This window comes from Gallus gallus, chromosome 19 (assembly GCF_016699485.2).
Source record: "Gallus gallus isolate bGalGal1 chromosome 19, bGalGal1.mat.broiler.GRCg7b, whole genome shotgun sequence".
Lineage (NCBI taxonomy): Eukaryota > Metazoa > Chordata > Aves > Galliformes > Phasianidae > Gallus > Gallus gallus.
The window spans coordinates 6,237,759-6,251,402 of record NC_052550.1 but is presented as its reverse complement, the minus strand read 5'-3'; the positions used below and the strand labels follow the sequence as shown (position 1 = coordinate 6,251,402).

The window sequence follows — 13,644 nt, the reverse complement described above, 5'->3', positions numbered from 1 at the left end:
CAGATCCCAGCATTCCGAATTCAACTTAAATCAGTTCCCAGTGCTCCAAATCCAACACAGAGCAGAACCCGGCATCCCAAATCAGATCCCAAAGTCCCATTTGGACACAGATCCCAGAACCCCAAATAAATCACATCCCAAAGACCAGACTGGACGCACAGCAGCTCCCTGCTCCCCAGAGCAGCACCCACACTCGCCAGTTGTAACCTTTATTTATGTCCATCTCCCCTGGGCCGGGGTCGGTCCCTCCGCGGGGATCTGAGCCCCCTCCCCTCTATCCGGGCCCATGGGGTGGGGATGCGCGTTCCTACCGCAGCGCAGAGCGGTGCTGTGCCACCCCGAGCCGCTAGGGGGCGCTACCGCCGAAAACTGCAGGCCGGCCCCTCCCCTCCGCTCCCAACCGTCACTCCGGGCCCGGCAGGCGGCTCTGCCCCCGCTGAGCGGACGGCGGCGGCCGGGCCCTGGGGGCCGCCATGCTGCTCCCGCCGGGCCTGTCCCTGCCGCTGCCCGCCGCGCTGCTCGGCCTCGGGCTCGTCTTGCTGCTCGCCGGGCTGCTGGCGCGGTCAGGGCCTGGGGGCGGGCCGCTGGGGCCGGGGGAGGGGCAAGGAAGGGGGTGGTGGGGGTGTGGGGGGGACTGTGGGGCGGGGTGGGGGGCTGTAGGTCTGGGCGTGGGGTGTCAGGGGGTGTAGGGTGCAGAGGGGGTGTAAGTGGGAGTGTGGGGTGTAGAGGGGTCTGTAGGTGGGGATGTGGGGTGTAGAGGGGACTGTAGGTGTGGGTATGTCGCATAGAGTGGTCTATAGGTGCGAGTGTAGGGTGTAGATGGGGGTAGAGGTCTGGATGTAGGGTGGCAGGGGTGTAGGGGGGGCCACAGGGATCTCTGAAGGCCCACAGGGCTGGCTGGGGTGGTGTCAGGGTGCTGGGGGAGAGGTGTCAGGCTGAAGGAGGATGCTGGGAGTTGGGGTGGGGGCTGTCGGGGCATTAGGAGCTTATAGGAATCAAGGGATCTCGCAGAGATGGGCGTGGGGTGATGGGGAAGTCAACGTGGATCTCCATGGCTATGGGGGGTTGTTAGGGCTTTGGGGAGCCCCCATAGTTCTGGGATGCTGTAGAGCTTGGAGGGAGATGTCAAAGGTGGAGGGTGTTATGTGAGGGGGATACGGCCAGATCTGGGGGTTTTGTGGTGCTCCTGTCCAGATCTGGGGGGATCTTGTGGGGCTGGATGTGGGGAGAAGGTGGAGGTTGGAGCACAGGGCTTGGTGTGGAGGCTCAGGGACCCACAGATATGAGGGTGTCTGGGGCAGCACAGGTAGTAGGAAGGGAGATGTGTGGCCCAGGACAGCAGAGGTTGACCCTTTCCCTTTGCATGTACCCACAGGTGGCTGGCATGCCGCCTGGCCGTCACCTGGTGCCGGCAGAAGCTGCAGGCGGAGCTGAAGATTGGCTCCTTCGGCTTCTTCTGGGCACAGAACATCAGCCTCACATTCCAGCGGGAGCAGCAGACAGTGGTGGGTACCTGTGGAGGAGTCACAACTGGGTGAGGGTGGGATGGATGCAGTCCTCCTCAGGCTGGCAGTGAGTTTCTGCAGCCAAGCTGCTGTCACACAGCCCCAGGGCTGCAACCCTTTCTCCCTTGGCCAAACGCAGGGGTTTTTGAGTGCTCCCCACATGGTGTTGGGCAACAGGAGTGTAATGAAAGCATTGGGGTGAGCACTGCTATTTTTTCACTCACCTGCTTTTATGTTCTTGCAGGAAATTGACAACATCTGGATCTCCAGTAAACTGAGCCGAGAGCTCCCGTATGTACCCATGCCTCAGCTCCTTCTCTGCTCTTCTGGGGGGGGGTCTGGCTCACCCCTGGTCCTGCTGACTGCCTCTGCACCTTTCTGTGGTGCCTATTTCCCATGGCCTACTCTGCAGGAGTGAATCATTCCCCTTTGGGTGTCTCATGGAGGCACCCCTGGGGCTGGATGTGCGGGCCCTTGTAAAGGTTGCTTGTGCTGGTTCTCCTACAGACGCTACTTTGAGCTGTGTTTCGGTGAGGTGCGAATCCGCACAGATCTGCAGAAGAGCCATGGACTCCAGTCATCCTTCCCTGAGGCTCCCAAAGAGGCTGATGATGGCAAGAACAAAGCAGACCTGGCCCTTAAACCATCCCTACTGCGGCTCCTTAGCCAGGTGAGCACTGGCTCCATGAGAGGGTGCTGCAGGCTGTGCTGCTGTTGCATAGCCCTTACCATACCGCCTTCCACCAGCTCTTTTCCATCCACATGGACTCCATCAACATCATGGTTCTACATGTGGCCACCTCAGAGTCTCTCTGGCACATCCAGGCCAGCAAGACGCGTCTTCTCCTCAATGGTGATGGGAAGAGGTAATGCTGTGTTCATGCCCTTTATCCCACCAAAAAGGGAGGGAAGGGGCTTGGTTTTGCAGGGCCTTCAGCCTCAGTCTGCTCTCTGCTCTCCCCAGCCTGAACTGTGAGGTGAACCTGACAAAGGTCAACAGCAAAGTGCTCCGGAGCAGCCAGCTGGTGAGTGCCAGGGAAGGGAGAAATTCAGTGCTCTGGGCAGCAGCTCTCTGGGGCACCTCAGGACCTGTTCCAGTGTGTCCTCGAGGTTGGGTGGTGCTGAATGCCCTGTAGGGCTATCAGCTGCATGCTGTGCCCAGTGCATTACCTGCAACCTTCATCAGCAGGGAGCTGGGTGACTCCTGGTGTGCTTCTTGTCCGTGTCCCTACACAGGATGACACATGCCTGGCAGAGCTGGCCCTGGCACTCTCCATCTCACTGGAGATCAGCAGCAAGCGGCGACTGGTCGGCGTCAGGCTGAGTGTCCGGACACTGCAGGCAGAGCTGCACGAGGGGCTTTTCTGCAGCCCTCTGTTGCACCGTGTGATAGCCAGAGCCCCTCAGCCCAGCCCAGGTCAGGGACGGGAACAGGGCTGGCAGTCCCCTCACTTCCACTGGAGCCAGAGGGATTTGGCTGTGCTATCACTGCTTCCCAATGCAGAGAGTGGGAATCTGGGCAAGAGCCTTCCTGTGACTTTGTGTTTCCTGCTCCAGACTCAGCAGAGTCCCTGAAATCCCCGTCCCTGCTGAGCAGGGACACACTGCAGCTCATCCCCAAGAGGGTGGAGGTGAAACTGGAGAGCACCAGCGTGGTGCTGTCTATGAACAGTCAGAAGAGGTAAGGAGGCAGATGGAAGAGGTGGTTGTACTATGATCATTGGAGGGGACGTGGTCCTGAGAATAGCTGTGCAACTTCCTGCTTGTCCCTTGCTCTGCCTGACTGCAGAGAGAAAATCCTGGGGGGAAGGACTCAGAGCAGCCTGGGGCTGTGGGCTCCTGGGGAAGAAGGTGGGCAGGGAATCTGGTTCTCCAGCACAATAGTGTGATGGGATCCTCTGCTGGTGTAATGAAAGTGCTGGGCTGGGCTGCAGGTGCGCTGTGGGCTGTGCTTTGTCCATGACAGCATGCTAGTCAGCTGGGATGGGAGATGTAGGAGATTGAGGGTGTGATGGTGCAGATCTCTCCTGGCAGTGACCCTCTGCTTCTCCTAGGCACCTCACCTGGAGCCTGAAGCTGCTGCAGTTTCTATATCAGCGTGAAGAGGAGCAGATCCCACTGCGCAACTTCACGCCCACCTCAGACCTGGACCAAATGAGTGTAGACCTCCATCTGGAGGGCAAGTAGCCAGGAGAGCACCCATGGTACGTGACCACTGCCATTTCCCTCCAGCACCTCTCATTCCTGCTCCTCTCCCTCCCCAGATGGCCTTCTCTTGTCCCAGAGCCGCCAGCGCATCGTGTGCCTCAACTCCTTGAAGACCAGCGTGCAGGTGAGCAGACGCTGGGCATGCTCCTGTCCCCTGGGGGGGCTGATTTGATTCCAGGCATGAGCTTGCTGCCACCCTGTGCTCTCCCTGCCCTAGGTCACAGCCATTGACCTCTCAGCTGCTGTGCTGCTCAACACCTGCATCATCCACTATCGCCACCAAGAGTTTTCGCACTGGCTGGGCCTGTTGGCACAGGAACACAGGCACCACTCGGCACCTGTCCCCAGCCAAGGGCACAAGGGAAGGTAAACTCAGCCTCAGCTGCTGGTTTTGCAGCTTGTTCCCTCTTACCTGCTGCTTTCTGGCAGGGTGCCTGGGCATACAGCACCTTCTTTGCCCTGCACACAGCCTGTGGGTCAGGGAGGCTGGTGTGGAGGGTGGACCCTACAGGGAGGGTGTCCCTCAGAGCCTGTTCCTTGGCACACAGGACCCCTGTAATGCCCCATCCCTTCTTGTCCTCCATAGATGCTATCCCCAAATCATAGCGCCCATCATACTGAGTGCCTCACTGTCCAACGTCAATGTGTCAGTGCAACTGGGGGATACTCCCCCCTTTGCCTTGGGCTTCAACTCCATCTCTGCAGGTAAGGATTGGCTCCAGGGTGCTTGCTAAGCTCTTCTTGTGGGGTTGGTGGCTCTGCTGGAGATGTACTGGGGATGACCATCATCCTGAGTCTATGGCATGGGAATGGGAAAAGCTCTACTGTGTCTGTGTCCAGCTAGGGGCTGGACACCTGCCTGGTTGTGTCTGAGTTGTCTCTGTTTGGGGGCTGCGAAGCAGGCAGCACCAAGCCCTGCCTGCACTCACCTTCTGTGCCTGCAGACTACCAGCACCTGCGTCCCCAGAGTGTGCACCAGCGAGCCATGCTGGCTGTGGACCACCTCTGCTGGCGTGTGGGCAATGACTCACACATCCAGCGTGCCCCCCACCCCCCCAACATGCACGTGTGGGGAGAAGCCCTCATCCTTGACTCCTTCAACCTGCAGGTGAGCGGCGAGCTGAGGGGTGGCTTTTGGGGGTGGTGCTGCCTATCCACAGCTCCAGGCAAGACACGTAGTAGCATGGGGGCATCCTGCATCTTGAGAGTGATCAGCCTGTTTGTCCTGCAGGGCAGCTACAACCAGCCCTTGGGCATGTCCAGTGCCCAGTCAGACACACTCTTCTTGGACTGCACCATCCGGGGGCTACAAGTGGAGTCATCAGACACCTGCACCGAGTGCCTGGCCAGGGTCCTGCCCCTGTTCTGCCCACAGCCCAGTGAAGCTGAGCTTGCTCAGCAGCTATCTTCTGCCCAGAGTGAGCCCTGGATACTGCTCTGGAAGGTGGATCTGAAGGTGGAGGATGTAAATCTTTTCACACTCTCAGCTGTAGTGGGTAAGCGTAGTTGTGGGATCCAGAGTGATCCCAGATTACTGTCCTGGAACAGCTTCACTGTTAGAGCCTGGCATACTATGGATTGTCTTCACCGTGCCCTCAGCACTGGCATACTGTTCCTCTAGGTGCCCTGGAGCTGCGGCTGGACACGTTGACTGTCCTGGGGAGTGCTGAGAGCTGCACAGTCAGTGTCCAGGGCATGGTGCTGGCCTTGGTGAAGAGCATTACGGAGAAGATGCAGCCGTGCTGCAAAGCTCCTGCCATCCCCAACCCTGTAGCCAACCTCTCCATGCTCTCCATCACCTACCACAGCAGCATCCGCTCCCTGGAGGTAGATGCGGGCCTTGAGCCTCTGTTTTTTTCCTATACTGGGATGTATGGGGCAGCGAGAGGGTTGGCTGGCCCTGAAAGCTGATGGAGAGGAGAGGACGTGGCACTGACTTGTTGCTTGCTCTCTCTCTGCTGTAGGTGCAGTGCGGTGAGGGTCTGGCAGTGCTGTGGAGCCCACCTGACCACATGCACCTGTACCATCACACCCTGGCCACCCTGCAGTGCCTCGAAGCCTTGCGGAGTGCCATTGGCCACGGGACACCTCCCTCCCTGACCCCACAGAGCCCAGCGTCCCCCATGGCCACCCCTACTGAGACATTAGAACCCCTCCAGCCAGACGGGGCTCCTCCCAAAAGACTCCTGTCCCTGTCGCTGGAGCTGAGCTCTGCCAAGGTCACCGCCTTTGTTTCTGAGGCCAACTACATCAGCCTGGCTGCCGAACGGACCTCTGTGAGCTGGCACGGCGGTGCCCTGCATGGCTACTGCCCTGAACTGGCAGCCGGCTTTGATGGACACAGCATCTTCAGCTTCAAGGAGGTGGAGGTGAAGCTGCTGCCGGAGCTGGAGGAGGTCATCTTGCACCGTTGCGCCTTCCCCACCCTGCACACGCTCCGCAACCGCGGCTGGGCCTTCTCCTTTGCCAGCGTGACCATTGAGTTCCCCTACCAGTACGACTTCTCCCGCACGCTGGATGCAGCCGTGGGTGTGCAGAAGTGGTTGAAAGGTCTGCACCGGCGCGGGCGCCCTGCCGGCACGGCTCTGCCTCCCGACCTCCTGCTCAAAGTGACACACTTCTCCTGGGTCTTCCTGGACGATGTCTTTGAGGTCAAGTTACGGGACAATTACGAGCTGATGAAGGATGAGAGCAAAGAGAGTGCCAAGCGTTTGCAGCTGCTGGATGCCAAGGTGGCTGCGCTGCGCAAACAGCATGGGGAGCTGCTGCCTGCCCGCAAGATCGAGGAGCTCTACGCCTCGCTGGAGAAGAAGAACATCGAGATCTACATCCAACGTTCACGGCGTCTCTATGCCAACACACCCATGCGGAGGGCTCTCCTCACCTGGACCTTGTCTCACCTGGAGCTGGTGGCCATGGCTGACGAGTCCTTCCACGGCACAGAGCGTGTCGTGGAGCAGATGAGGGACATTGACAGCGTCAGCCCGTTCCCCCCTGAGGGGCTGGAGATGGTCACCCAGTGGTGCCGCATGATGAAAGGCAGCATCGGCAGCTTCTTTGGTGAGTGGTCTTGTGTGTCCTTAGGGGACAGCATGGTCTTGCAGGACCATGACAGCATGGTCCTGGGCTTTTAGGATGGACCTGCTGGCTCTGCGTAGTGTGTGGCCAAAGAGTACAAAATGATTTTCAAAGCTGCAAGGGAGTGGGAATGCAGAAAAGGCACAACGGGGTGGTGGCTGCTGCTGTGGTCTAGAGTGAGGGGATCAGAGCAGTGTCCTTCACCTCATCCAGCAGCCCTTGCTCTGCCCCACAGTGCGGATCCGTGACTACCCACGCTACCTCTTTGAGATCCGGAACTGGCAGCTCTCGGGCCGGTTGATAGGAGCCGAGCAGTGTGGCCAGGCCTGCTCCCGGCGCCGCCAGGTCCTGAAGCTGGGGCTGCCCTGGGGGGATGCGACGGTGGAGAGGAACATGCCTCCCCTGAAGTTCTACCACGACTTCCACTGTAAGAGCCAGAGGGGCTGGGGGGTTCTGCTGGGATGGGGACGGGCAAGGATGATGGGGACGGGATGGCTGAGCCAATCCCTGTGTCCCCAGCTGAGATCTCCCAGTACACCATCGTGTGGGGGCCCTGCTGGGACCCAGCCTGGACCCTGATCGGCCAGTGCGTGGATCTGCTCACCAAGCCCTCGGAGGACCCCAGTGCCCCGTTGTCTTGGTGGGACAAGAGCCGCCTTCTTTTCCATGGGGACTGGCACATGGACATCGAACAGGCCAACCTGCACCAGCTGGCCACTGAGGTGAGTGCTGCTGGGGTCGGGAGCAGAGAGTGGTGGGGTGCCATCGCCGTCTCACACCTTCATCTTCCCATGCTTTGTTTGCAGGACCCCTACAACACCACAGAGAACATGCACTGGGAGTGGAGCCACCTCTCCTTCCACTGGAAGCCTGGGCAGTTCGTCTTCAAAGGCAACCTAGACATCAATGTCCGGACAGCCTCCAAGTGAGTGTGGGCTGTGTAGTGTGGGGGCTGCGAATGGTGCTGGAGAGGTAACTGGGGACCTCTTTCCCCTTTCAGGTATGATGACTGCTGCTTCCTGCACCTGCCCGACCTGTGCATGACGCTGGACCTGCAGTGGCTGTGCCACGGGAACCCCCACGACCACCATGGTGTGGTGCTGCGATCCCCCGAGTTCCTGCCTGAGGTGCCAGTGGGGCAGCAGTATGACTCCTACCGTGCCTTCCGCTCTGAGAACCTCAACCTCTCCATCCGGATGGACCTGACACGGCTCAGTGAGGGTGGGTGACCCCAGGGATCCCTCCAGGGCAAGGGGGATGGTTTTGCTGATCCTTATCAATCCTGCATTGGATGCTGTTGTGTCCTTGCCTCGCGGCACTGGCTGATGGTGGGTGTATTCTCAGAGCACTCCCAGCCCCGGATCCTGCTGTACAGCAGCACACTCCGCTGGATGCAGAACTTCTGGGCCACGTGGACCAGCGTGACACGCCCCATCTGCCGTGGGAAGCTCTTCAACAACATGAAGCCCAGTAAGAAGAAGTTGGGGCAGCATTACAAGCAGCTGTCTTACACTGCGCTCTTCCCCCAGCTGCAGGCAAGTCCTGGGGATGGGTTGCTGCTGTTATCTCCCTCTCTGGTTGGATTGGACTGGATGATCCTGTGGGTCTTTTCCAACCTTAGTGATTCTATGATTCTATGATTCTTTCCAGCTCTCAGCACCTGCTATCTGCTTCCTTACAGGTGCATTACTGGGCCTCCTTTGCCCAGCAGCGGGGGATCCAGGTGGAGTGCTGCCAGGGGCACATCTTCACTCGTGGCACGCAGCGGCTGATCCCACAAGGTGAGTTGGCACCCTGCTGGCAGTGCCTCTGGGCAGGGTAGGGTTCTGGCTGATGCCTCTCGCTGTTCTCCAGCCGGCACGGTGATGCGACGCCTCATTTCTGAGTGGAGCATCACACAGATGGTGAGTGATCTGAGCCAGGTCACCGTGCACCTTATGGCCTCCACCTGTGACGAGAACGCTGACCACCGGCTGGATACCCTGGTGAAGAAAACTCACCTGCTGAGCCTGTCTTCCCTCACGTACCAACGGCACAGCAACCGCACGGCTGAGGAGGTACTGCTGCAAAAACTGAGCTGTGCTGGCCTGGTGGCATCCCTCTGGAATAAAGGGACCTTCATCTGTGTGCACAGTGCGGGAGGGCAGAGGCTGGTTGTGGCTGTGCTGTGCTGAGGCTCTGACCCTTGTGCTCAGGAGCTGCCCCTGCGGGATGGGGATGATGGTTTCCACACACACCAGCTGCATCTGGTGGACCTGCGAGCATCCTGGACCACCACGAACCGGGACATTGCCTTTGGTCTGTATGATGGCTACAAGAAAGCAGCTGTGCTCAAGCGTAATCTGTCCACTGAAGCTCTGAAGGGGCTGAAGATTGACACACAGCTGCAAGCCAAGAAGCTGAAGCGAGGCCCGCTCTCTGCTCACTCTGCCCCTGCCAAAGTGACTGCTCCCATCACCAGTGGGCGTTCTGAGAGAGCTTCCTCTGGGGGTGAGTGTGGCAGGGAGTGAAAACCTGCACCAGCCTGGCAGCACGTGCTAGCCCAGAGCTTCTGTAGCCTTCATACCCTCAACCTTGTACTGATTTCTTTTTTTTTTCTCCTTCCCCAGGAGCCTACATGTTGCAGAAGCTCATTGAGGAGACAGATAAGTTTGTGGTCTTCACAGAGGAGGAATCAGGAGCTAGCGAACAGCTGTGTGGCATCGCTGCCTGCCAGACTGATGACATCTACAACCGCAACTGCCTCATTGAGCTGGTCAACTGCCAGGTACCAGCCTCTGGCCAGCCTCTGCTCCCCTCTGTGGCCTTGTGGTCAGAGGGGCCATGGCTGGTCCTGACCCCCTAGGGGTTTTTATCCCACAGATGGTGCTGCGCGGTGCGGAGACAGAGGGCTGCGTGATTGTGTCTGCTGCAAAGGCTCAACTGCTGCAGTGCCAGCACCACCCTGCCTGGTATGGGGACACACTGAAGCAGAAGACATCTTGGACGTGCTTGCTGGACGGCATGCAGTACTTTGCCACAACAGAAAGCAGCCCCACAGAGAGGGAGCATGGGCAGCTCTGGCTGGAGGTGAGTGGCCGGAGTTGGACATGGTGGATGAGCTGCAAGGAGGACAGCCACCAATGCATCTCTGTGTTCCTAGGTGAAGAATATTGAGGAGCATCGACAGCGGAGCCTGGACTCAGTGCAGGAGCTGATGGAGAGCGGGCAGGCAGTGGGGGGCATGGTCAGCACCACCACAGGTACAGCTTGAGGAGCTGGGCACCACACTACCCGAACTCTGCTCTCACGTAACCCTCAGGTTGACAAAGCAGAGATGGCTCCGAGAGCAGAGCCAGCTCCAAGCCCTGTGCTTGGGAGGTCTCTGGTGTGGCCTTTTAACTTCGATCCCCTTTCCTGTCTGTCCCCAGACTGGAACCAGCCCTCAGAAGCCCAGCAGACCCAGCAGGTGCAGAGGATCATCTCTCGCTGCAGCTGCCGGATGTACTATATCAGCTACAGCCATGACATTGACCCTGAGCTAGCCACACAGATAAAGCCCCCTGAGACTCCTGCTAACCAGGAGAAGGAGGATCTGCTGAAGAAGCAGGAGGGTGGGTACATGCACACGGTGTGTCTCAGCAGAGCTCTGGGCTGACCCACAAGTATCTACCGAGTCCAGGGGTGGTCCATCTTGTACCTGCTGAGATCAGAAGGGCCCCACGTGTCTTTCTTGTGTCCCTGTAGGAGCTGTGGACACATTCACGCTCATCCACCACGACCTGGAGATCTCCACAAACCCTGCACAGTATGCCATGATCCTTGACATAGTTAACAACCTGCTGCTGCACGTGGAGCCCAAACGCAAGGTACTCACGAAGCTGCAAGTCCCCTTGTTACTTGCCTGCACCCGCGGCACCCCTTCATTTCCCCTTTCCCCTATCCTTGTGTCTAGGAGCACAGTGAGAAGAAGCAGCGGGTGCGCTTCCAGTTGGAGATCTCCAGCAACCCCGAGGAGCAACGCAGCAGTATCCTACACCTGCAAGAAGCTGTGAGGCAGCACGTCGCACAGATCCGGCAGCTGGAGAAGCAGATGTACTCCAACGTGAAGGTGAGCCCGTGTTCTGGGCAGGACCTGGGATCCCTGCCTTGGGATGGAGGGTGCTGAGGGCTGCCTGTCTTCCAGTCCCTGCAGGATGACAGCAAAAACGAGAGCCTGCTCGACCTCAACCACAAGCTACAGCAGCAGCTGAGCCAGGAGAAAGCTGACCTGCAGCTGGAGAGCGAGGAGCTGAACATCCTCATCAGGTATGGGCCATCTCTGGCTTCCATAGTGTTGTTCTCCCTCTAGGGCTCCTCCTTCCCAGCACTTTCCTATCTGCTGCAGGTGCTTCAAGGACTTCCAGCTGCAGCGAGCCAACAAGATGGAGCTGCGAAAGCAGCCGGAGGATGTGAGCGTGGCACGGCGGACTGAGTTCTACTTTGCCCAGGCACGCTGGCGCCTGACAGAGGAGGATGGGCAGCTGGGCATAGCTGAGCTGGAGCTGCAGCGCTTCCTCTACAGCAAGGTACCGAGCTGGTTGGTGGCCCTACAGCCCCTGTGCAGGGGCCTGGAGGTGTGGGGTTAATGATTCTGTGTGCGCAGGTCAACAAGTCTGATGACACTGCTGAGCATCTGCTGGAGCTGGGCTGGGTCACAATGAACAACCTCCTGCCCAACGCTGTGTACAAGGCAAGGGGAGCAGCTCTGCACCCTGGGGACCTTTTGGTGAGCTGGCCCTGTGGCTGTCCTCACTCCAGTCACCCGCTTTCCTCCCTGCAGGTGGTGCTGCGTCCCCAGAGCTCCTGCCAGTCCGGCCGCCAGCTGGCACTGAGGATCTTCAGCAAAGTCCGGCCGCCTGTGGGAGGCATCTCCATCAAGGAGCACTTTGAGGTGCTGGGGCTGACCTGGGAGGTGGCAGGGCATGGGCAGCATTCATCCAGCTCTGACACATCTCTCCCTGCAGGTGAATGTGGTCCCGCTCACCATCCAGCTCACCCACCAGTTCTTCCATAGGATGATGGGTTTCTTCTTCCCCGGACGCAACGTGGAGGAGGAGGAGGTGGGGGATGAGGAAGACAAGTCCAAGCTGGTGACAACAGGTGTGTGGGGTGGGAGGGGTGTGGCAGTGTGTGATCACCCTCCTGCAACGCCAGTGGCTTTCCCACATAGCTCTGGCTATGTGTCTGGATGGTTTTGGGGAGCTGCTGGCGGGATATGTTGAGGAACAGGAACTGGGGTCTCCTAGGTGGGCAGGGGGCTATTGGGGACAGCAGCAAAGCCAGAGGGGATCTGGGTCATGGCTGATCCCCAGCTGGACCCCAACCACCACCACCTTCCCCCCTCCCAGGGATACCCGTGGTGAAGCCACGGCAGCTGATTGGGGCCGACGACTCGCTGGGCCCAGGGAAGGGGGTCACTCAGGGACTGAATCGTACCTCAGGAGTCAGGAGATCATTCCGAAAAGCACCCGAGGTACGTGTTGCTGCCCTGTGGGAGGAGCAGGGAGAGCCCTGCTGTGGGTGCAGTGCCTTGGCCTTGCTTCCTTTTTATCCCCTGCTCCCTCCCACCGTGTGCATGTGCATCCTGCACATCCCTGCACTGCACCTTGCTATGATCCCTGCAGCATCCCCAGTGCCAGAGCAGCTCCTGCTGCTCTCCGGTGAAGCAATGCTATGGCCCGGTGCCCGGCTGTCCTCTCCCCACTGCTTCCTGGCTCTGTCCCCCGTCCTCACCTTCTGCTCGCATCTCTGTCCCCAGCATCCTGTGGATGACATCGACAAGATGAAGGAGCGCGCAGCCATGAACAACTCCTTCATCTACATCAAGATCCCGCAGGTGCCACTCTGTGTCAGCTACAAAGTGAGTGGCCGGCGGGATGTGGGGGCATGGGGGGCAGTGTGACACTCTGCCTGACCCCCCCCTCCCCCCAATCCCCTGCTCAGGGCGAGAAGAACAGCGTGGACTGGGGCGACCTGAACCTGGTGCTGCCATGCCTGGAGTACCACAACAACACCTGGACGTGGCTGGACTTTGCCATGGCGGTGAAGAGGGACAGCCGTAAAGCCTTGGTGGCACAGGTACATGGGGACAGCGCTGTCCCCCCTCCCTCTATGGGAACCAAGCCTCTACGGGGACGGGCTTGCCGTGGTGTGAAGCCAAGGGTGCTGGGTGCAGCCCCCTGGTGCTGAGCCCCGGCTCCCCGTTCAGGTGATCAAAGAGAAGCTGCGCCTGAAGCCTGCGGCGGGTGCGGAGGCACGGGGGAAGCTGGAGAACAAATCAGATGGGACCATCCAGCAGCAGGAGGAGGACGAGAAGGCACGCCTGCTCATCGGGCTGAGCGTGGGCGAGAAGAACCCCAGCAAGAAGTCCATCTTCGGCAGGCGCAAATGATGGCAGCACCCGGCAGGCCGGGAAGGGACTGGGGTCCCCCGTGCTCCCCGCACCGAAGGGGCGGCCCTATAGCAGTGGGGGGACCGCGCTGCTGATGCCCGAGGCGGGGGGCAAGCCCGTTGCTGTGGGGCCTGGGTGCAGCCATGCTGCGGGGCCGCTTTGTGGGGTGCAGCCCCCCCCCCTGTGCCAAAGGTCCCTCTGGCATCTCGCCTCCCTGCTGCGCGGGTGCCGGCCCCAGGGCCCGGTGAAGCAGCAGGATGATCGCTCCAGGCTGGGAGAAAGGGGAACAGGAAAGAGTTTAAATAAGAGTTTTTAATTTGGAACAGCCTCGGTCCCGGGGGTTGGCGTTCACCTCCCAGCTTGCGTCGCACTGCTCTCAGCACAGCGATACCTTGACAGAGGGCGTTCACCCCCTGCCCATCCCATGGGGTTCTCCCCCCC

General features: G+C 59.6%; 1 protein-coding gene across 1 annotated transcript; it reads left to right on the top strand.

Moving 5' to 3' along the window:
- The first annotated feature begins 405 nt into the window (after window positions 1–405).
- Window positions 406–13,526, top strand: KIAA0100 (protein KIAA0100 homolog). The gene is made up of 39 exons (XM_415819.7): window positions 406–562; window positions 1,376–1,505; window positions 1,750–1,796; window positions 2,013–2,175; window positions 2,253–2,371; window positions 2,470–2,530; window positions 2,742–2,922; window positions 3,063–3,186; window positions 3,560–3,684; window positions 3,770–3,837; window positions 3,931–4,079; window positions 4,300–4,418; window positions 4,658–4,821; window positions 4,945–5,209; window positions 5,335–5,540; window positions 5,678–6,773; window positions 7,027–7,218; window positions 7,311–7,513; window positions 7,598–7,716; window positions 7,792–8,012; window positions 8,136–8,326; window positions 8,473–8,572; window positions 8,646–8,848; window positions 8,987–9,281; window positions 9,401–9,558; window positions 9,654–9,860; window positions 9,934–10,033; window positions 10,202–10,384; window positions 10,518–10,639; window positions 10,726–10,881; window positions 10,957–11,078; window positions 11,158–11,338; window positions 11,416–11,502; window positions 11,593–11,703; window positions 11,777–11,912; window positions 12,161–12,285; window positions 12,571–12,672; window positions 12,756–12,890; window positions 13,021–13,526. Exons 1-39 carry the CDS (start codon window positions 474–476, stop codon window positions 13,201–13,203), a joined length of 6,738 nt encoding a protein of 2,245 aa, XP_415819.5. The 5' UTR covers window positions 406–473; the 3' UTR covers window positions 13,204–13,526.
- Window positions 13,527–13,644: the final 118 nt, after the last annotated feature.

Coding starts and splice junctions, on each gene's coding strand:
- KIAA0100 (XM_415819.7), top strand. CDS start 474: ATGCTGCTCCCGCCGGGCCTGTCCCTGCCGCTGCCCGCCGCGCTGCTC. Junction 4,419..4,657: donor CTTCAACTCCATCTCTGCAG/GTAAGGATTGGC, acceptor CTGTGCCTGCAG/ACTACCAGCACCTGCGTCCC. Junction 9,282..9,400: donor TGAGAGAGCTTCCTCTGGGG/GTGAGTGTGGCA, acceptor CTCCTTCCCCAG/GAGCCTACATGTTGCAGAAG.